Raw genomic sequence first — 6,982 nt, forward strand, 5'->3', positions numbered from 1 at the left:
ACGTCCAAGCGGCTCCAGCATGCAGCACTACACCCCCTCCCGCCCATCAGCCCTGAGCACCCCAGGAAGGGCTTATCTGAAGCCCCAGCTCCTGGAGTCCCAGGATGAAGGAAGAACCTGGGCATTCATTTCCCCACAGATTTCTAGCCCCAGGGGGATGCAGACAGCAGCTTGGAAAGAGGCCCCTAAAGGCAGCGGCTGCCTACCAAACACTGATGGGCTACCCCCTCAGCACCCAGCCCCAGGCAGCTGGGCGGCCCCCTGGCTTTTAAATAGAAGCTCCCGCCCTTCACGATCGAACGGCCTTCTCATTGGCTGCTAGCGCTCAGACTGGCGTGAGCGCCCCGCCTATCGCGGCTCTCCACGAGCCTCTCCGGCGCCGGAGACGTGGAGCTGAACGGGAAACACGGCCGGAAGAGGGGGCGGGGCGAGGGGAGACGGATAGGCCGGAAGGCCAATGAGAAGGAGAGGCCGGGGGCGGACCAGCCAATGGTGGTGATCGGGGGCGGGGCAGGGCGGAGCGCGGAGACCTGTCTGGCCCGGGTGGGGACAGTAGCCGGCAGCCGGCGTCTGTGGGGCGGCCGCCAGGTGAGGCCTCGGGAAGCCCCGGGGGGCGCGGGCTGAGTCTGGGGACAGTGGGCGGGCCATGAGGCCAGAGGAGCGGGGGCGCCCCGAGGGGGACGGGCCCCAGCAGAGGGGCGGCCCGAGGCCCGGGGGGGACACGGGACCCAGCGGGGGGACGGGGCCCCAGGAGGGGGGCGCCCCGAGGTCCGGGGGGGGACACGGGCCCGGGCCCCAGGAGGGGGGCGCCCCGAGGTCCGGGGGGGCCCCAGGAGGGGGGCGCCCTGAGGTCCGGGGGGGACACGGGCCCCAGGAGGGAGGCGCCCCGAGGGGGGGGGACACGGGACCCAGCCGGGGGACGGGGCCCCAGGAGGGGGGCGCCCCGAGGTCCGGGGGGGGACACGGGCCCCAGGAGGGAGGCGCCCCGAGGGGGGGGGACACGGGACCCAGCCGGGGGACGGGGCCCCAGGAGGGGGGCGCCCCGAGGGGGGGGACACGGGCCCCAGGAGGGAGGCGCTCTGAGGTCCGGGGGGGGACACACGGGACCCAGCCGGGGGGCTCCCCGAGGGGGGGGACACACGGGACCCAGCCGGGGGGCTCCCCGAGGGGGGGGGACACGGGCCCCAGCCGGGGGACGCAGCCCCAGGAGGGGGGCGCCCCGAGGTCCGGGGGGGGACACGGGCCCCAGGAGGGAGGCGCCCCGAGGGGGGGGGACACGGGACCCAGCCGGGGGACGGGGCCCCAGGAGGGGGGCGCCCCGAGGTCCGGGGGGGGACACGGGCCCGGGGGGGGGGGACACGGGCCCCAGGAGGGGGGCGCCCCGAGGTCTGGGGGGGCCCCAGGAGGGGGGCGCCCTGAGGTCCGGGGGGGGACACGGGACCCAGCCGGGGGACGGGGCCCCAGGAGGGGGGGGGGACACGGGCCCCAGGAGGGAGGCGCTCTGAGGTCCGGGGGGGGACACACGGGACCCAGCCGGGGGGCTCCCCGAGGGGGGGGACACATGGGACCCAGCCGGGGGACGCAGCCCCAGGAGGGGGGCGCCCCGAGGTCCGGGGGGGGCTCCAGCAGGGGGCCGCTCCGAGGGGGTGCCCCAGCCGGGGGGCGTCCCAAGGCCAGGCACCACCCAGCTGCCTGCAGGGAGCCCTGTGGGGAGCAGGCTGCTGGGGCCAGGGGCACCGCAGAGTCGCTGGGTGCTTTGCTGCCCCAGGTCCCCAGTCAGGCCACCCCCTGGGATCTTGCAGCCCGGGGATGGGTGGCGCGCCGTAGATGGCCCATCCCCACCCTGGAGCCCTTCTCTTGATATTTGCATTGGGGGTCTGGTTGGGGGGCCCTGCCCCCAGGAGCTCACAGTCAGAGCAGATAAGACAGACCCAGGTGGGGTGGGAAACAGCAGCACCCTAGAGGGCTAGTGACTTGCCCAGATCGCCCAGCAGGTTGGTGTTAGAGCCAGGAATAGAGCCCCATTCTCATGAGTCCCAGACCGCGGCCTTCGCTGCTGCATCATACCGGCATGGCTACAACTCCTGTGCTAACGCAATTCCTGTTCCCAGGTCTGGCCCGGCCCATGAGAGATGCTCTTTGTGTCCACCCCTGGGGCCAGATGAATCTCTTGTCGATGGCTGTGGTGGTGGATCCTGAGCTGAAATGGATGAGTCTGTGGCTCCGTGTCAGATGGGCAGCAGTGCTAATGCTCCTGGTGGGCTCTCTGTTGGTGCTGTTGCTCCCACTGGCTGCAGTAGAAGAGCAGCGTCAGGCAGTGCTCAAAGGACTCTCCTTCCTGAAAACTAAATTGGGAGTAGGCTATGTAGGGATTACCAGGCACACAGGGCAGACAACTGGACTCAGCGTGACTTCAAGTGGATTAGAGCTGCTGGTGCTGAAATCCAAACCCTCCCCAGGTAAGAAATGGGCTTTCTGCACTTGAGAGACTAGGGAAATGTTGTGGGAGCATGTGCTGCAGACACAGGTTACTGCGTGACTGACTGTGTAACTCTCTGCATTTGTAGAGAGTCCTTATCCAAGGATCTCCAAGCACTCTATAAACGTTAATAAACCCCCACAACACCCTTGCAAGTGAGAGAAGTTGTCCCCGTTTTACAGAAGAATTAAACCTAGGTCGCACAAGTCAGTAGCAAAGCTGAAAATAAAAGCTAAGACTCCTGATGTATAGTCCATAACTGGGCTAGCATGCATTGATTTGAACCATGAAAGGAGTGTGTGCTGGTATTTTACTAGCCCTGTTGGTCCTTTCAGATTTTCTTCCCACTTTTTCTCTGTTCCAGTGAAGCTTCATTAAAATTTCAGGATCTTGAACACAGTATTTTGGACTGCATTTGTAGTGCACTAGAAAGGTATTAAATATTTCAATAAAGAAACTGCAGAAATGCTTCTTCATACTGATCCCATTACCTACCTTGCTTAACTGACTACATGCATCGTATGAACCATCTGCCATTTCTGAAAACTGGATCCTAGGCAAGACCAGTCATCTGATTGTAATAGCAACACCTGTGCTAGTTGTATGTAGTTGGAGCAAGAGGCCTTCTCCACCAGCAAGCTGTGCAGGCAGGGCTGGTCCTGATCTACCTACCTTTCTCTTTAGGCTAAGGTCAGGTGTACCCTTGGAAGGCTTTGCTGGTACAGCTGGAGCAGTATACTATAGTGGCAAAGCCCTCCAAGTGTGAATGGAGTTTGTCAGCAAAACTCTGTTTCTTCCAGTATTCCAGCCCACTCACCTTCCCAAGTGAAAGAAGCTATTCCTGCTACAGTGCAGTTTTGCTAGTGTAAGTGCATCTACACTGTAGGGTGGGCCGGGCCTGAGTTTCTGGTATTTGTAACCCACAGTAAAGTCTGGAACATGAATTCTTTATATCGCTCTTGGCTTGATTAATTTCATTTTAATATGTATTAAAGGAACACTCTTAGTACCCATCGCTGTGGTGTCTAAGTACTGTTGTTGTGCATTTCAGAAATCAAATTAGAAGCCAAAGCAGCTTTGAATCAAGCCCTTGAAATGAAACGGCAGGGGAAGCGTGAGAAAGCCCATAAACTCTTCATGTATGCCCTCAAAATGAATCCAGATTACGTGGATGCTCTGAATGAGTTTGGCATCTCTTCTGAAGAGGAGAAAGACATCATTCAAGCAGACTACTTGTACTCCAAAGCACTGACCATTTCTCCTTGTCATGAAAAAGCTCTGATCAATCGGGACCGAACTCTGCCCCTGGTTGAAGAGATAGACCAGAGATACTTTAGCATTATTGACAGCAAAGTTAAAAAAGTGATGTCAATCCCCAAAGGCAATTCAGCCCTGCGTCGAGTGATGGAAGAGTCTTATTACCACCATATTTATCACACCGTTGCCATTGAAGGGAATACATTAACACTCTCTGAAATACGGCATATCATTGAGACCAGATATGCTGTTCCTGGGAAAAGTCTCGTGGAGCAGAATGAAGTCATCGGTATGCATGCTGCGATGAAATACGTAAATACCACACTGGTATCCCGAATAGGCACTGTAACCATCAGCGACATTTTGGAGATACACAGGAGAGTGCTGGGCTATGTAGACCCTGTGGAAGCTGGGAGGTTTCGGACTACCCAGGTGTTTGTAGGACATCATATCCCACCCCATCCTCAAGATGTTGAGAAACAGATGCAGGAGTTTGTACAGTGGATCAACTCCGAAGATGCCATGAGCTTACACCCTGTGGAATTTGGGGCCTTAGCCCATTACAAACTGGTATATATACACCCATTTGTAGATGGCAATGGAAGGACCTCACGCCTGTTAATGAATCTCATTCTAATGCAGGCAGGCTATCCACCCATCACAATCCGTAAGGAGCAAAGGGCGGAGTATTATCATGTCTTAGAAGCAGCCAATGAAGGAGATGTGAGACCTTTCATACGTTTCATTGCAAAATGTACTGAGACCACGTTAGATATGCTGCTTATTGCCACAACAGAATATTCAGTTGGTTTACCTGAGGCTGATGGCAGCACTGCTAGATACAAGCAAACTATTCCAGTCAAAACTTGAATGTTATGACGATCCAATGACAAAACGAATGTGTGGAGTAACAAAGCTACTCAACATTCCTGTTGAGAAACAACTCCACAAGAGGAGAAAATCACTCTTAGCATTTCATTTATTTAATGTTTAGTAAATTAATGTACTTTTTTATATCCATTATCCTTATGCCAAGCTAAACTGTGAAGCATTAGTGTTGAATGTGCACTAGGTCCAGCTTGTGTTACTGGAGGGGAAAGGAGAGAGAAATCCAAAGTGAGGCCACTTTGCAAGTGGGATCCAAGCTGTAGTAAAACTTATTGAATTACTTCCTACAATCCTATGTGGGATGGCTTCCTAAAGCCAACACCTTGTAATTGCCTTGATGCCATGTGTATCTTAATTTGTATTGTACAGGGAAGGCACAAGCACCCTTTCTAAAAGTCACAAGGTATTTTATTGTATTGCTACCATTGCCTTATTTTGCTTTCCAACAAAAACCCCTTCAGCCAGTGTTGTAGCACTTTATTTAAAAGCTCGTTAGTGGGATTATTTTACAATTGTCCAAAGGCTAGAGATCTCCTTTCCGCCCTCGCCCCATTGCTCATGTGCCATACTGCTCTTTTGGTAGCTAATCTATTTTTGTTAAAGGTAACATCTAAAATTAGGGCTTGTTTTGTTTTTTCAAACTTCGTATGTGCAGCCATACTTTGTATGGTGTCAGTTCCCTCTATTTGGGTGAGTTTTATGCAGCAACTGGGGGGGAAAAGGTTTAAAGTTGGTTTGAGACCACTGTCCAGGGGATTGAGGAGCAACTGAACAACCCATCTGTCCAAATTTAATTCAACGGGATTGCAAGTTGATTTCTTACATTGTGTGTAAGGACCCTATACTGCCTCCTGCAGCTTAGTAAGGATAACAGCTTACCTAATTCTGTCAGCAGTTGTTGTCATGCCATAGAAAGTGCCTCTTGCAATGAACACTCCAGTTACATGTTTGAAAACAGTTAGCTTCTGCAAAACCCTGGGAAGTACGTGTTCCTATACATGATAGGATTCAAGATCCAACCCCACCATTTCAGTAGAGATAGCAAATTTGAATACTAGATACTCTACATCCCAGTTAATGCATTTTCAGCCTCAACTGATACAAGAGGCTACTAGCCCTGACTGATGGCTTTAACAATTTCTAGATTTTCTGACTGCTACTGTGGTTGAGCTATATATGTCATCTCAACAGTATGGAGAGGGCCTTTCTGATGCTATAATTTTGCAAGTACTCAGAAGCACATCAGTTTCTTGCATTCTAATACTAGAGTCCAGTTACTGTTTGTAAATGCTTAAATTGGCAATATCTAATGAAACAATGTCAGTATGCTGCCATGTGCTCTTGCTTTGATAAAAATGCAGTTGAAGCTCATGACAGTAGCTCCTCAGACCCCTTCCCTGCTAGTTAGGTGATAGTATGACAAAAAACTGTAGCAAACTGAAAATATAACAGCCCAATGCATCCTAGTTGGATTACCTACAGCAGCATCCTGAATCTGAGAATGCAGTAAGATCTTTCCATAGCTCATTAACTGACCGGTATCAGCCACTCCATTTCTGAAGTCACAAGTAGCAGCTTGTAATTGTTATGCTGCCTTGTTTACTATACACAATAATTTCCCCCACCCTCTGACAAGTATTTCTCACTAGAGGCCTGGCATGAATCCCATTTAATAGCAAGTTTCATAATAAAATCAGGAGACCAATAAAGTATCAAGATATAGTGTTGCCTGTTCGTACGTGCTAGCTCATGTTCATGTCATGTATCATGACTCAATGCACTAAACATCACTGCCTGGGACAGTAAACAATGGGGATTGTTTTTAAAAGCATGCTTATTTTAGTACAAGATGTGTATATGGATTCTGCACTTTAGCTTTTTGTGGAAAATGTTATTTTAGTAACAGATTAATAAAGTATTTTACTATGTAAATCTTTGTTTTGGGATATCACTTAGCACAAGTTTAATACACTAAATTTTAAATTTTACATAGTAGAGCCTGGTTCCCCGAAATTTGTGTGCTAGATGTCATTACCAGTTATTGTTACATTTTTTTTTTCCATTCAGGCAGATGTGGATTATTGTGCTTAGTTACAGCAAGAATTCCTGACTCCACTCATTATGCCCTTGCAGCATGACTGAGCCACTGATAACTACTCTCTGGGAATAGTTTTCTAACCAGTTTTGCACCCACCTTATAGTAGCTCCATCTAGGTTGCATATCCCTAGTTTATTTATGAGAAGGTCATGTAGGACAGTGTCAAAAGCTTTACTAAAATGTACAGTAAATAAAGATCTTGTGAGAAAAGCTAGGTATCAATATCATACTGCTACCGTACACAATTCAGACACCACATC

General features: G+C 51.8%; 1 protein-coding gene across 1 annotated transcript; it reads left to right on the top strand.

The window, feature by feature from the left end:
* Positions 1–509: 509 nt before the first annotated feature.
* FICD (FIC domain protein adenylyltransferase) lies at positions 510–6,676 on the top strand. Its single transcript, XM_073313580.2, has 3 exons — positions 510–588; positions 2,112–2,459; positions 3,531–6,676. The coding sequence occupies exons 2-3, from the start codon at positions 2,126–2,128 to the stop codon at positions 4,604–4,606; spliced, it is 1,410 nt and encodes a 469-aa protein (XP_073169681.2). The 5' UTR covers positions 510–588; positions 2,112–2,125; the 3' UTR covers positions 4,607–6,676.
* The last annotated feature ends 306 nt before the right edge of the window (positions 6,677–6,982 follow it).

The sequence above is a fragment of the Lepidochelys kempii genome, chromosome 15 (genome assembly GCF_965140285.1).
Source record: "Lepidochelys kempii isolate rLepKem1 chromosome 15, rLepKem1.hap1, whole genome shotgun sequence".
NCBI lineage: Eukaryota > Metazoa > Chordata > Testudines > Cheloniidae > Lepidochelys > Lepidochelys kempii.

Coding starts and splice junctions, on each gene's coding strand:
- FICD (XM_073313580.2), top strand. CDS start 2,126: ATGAGAGATGCTCTTTGTGTCCACCCCTGGGGCCAGATGAATCTCTTG. Junction 2,460..3,530: donor GAAATCCAAACCCTCCCCAG/GTAAGAAATGGG, acceptor TGTGCATTTCAG/AAATCAAATTAGAAGCCAAA.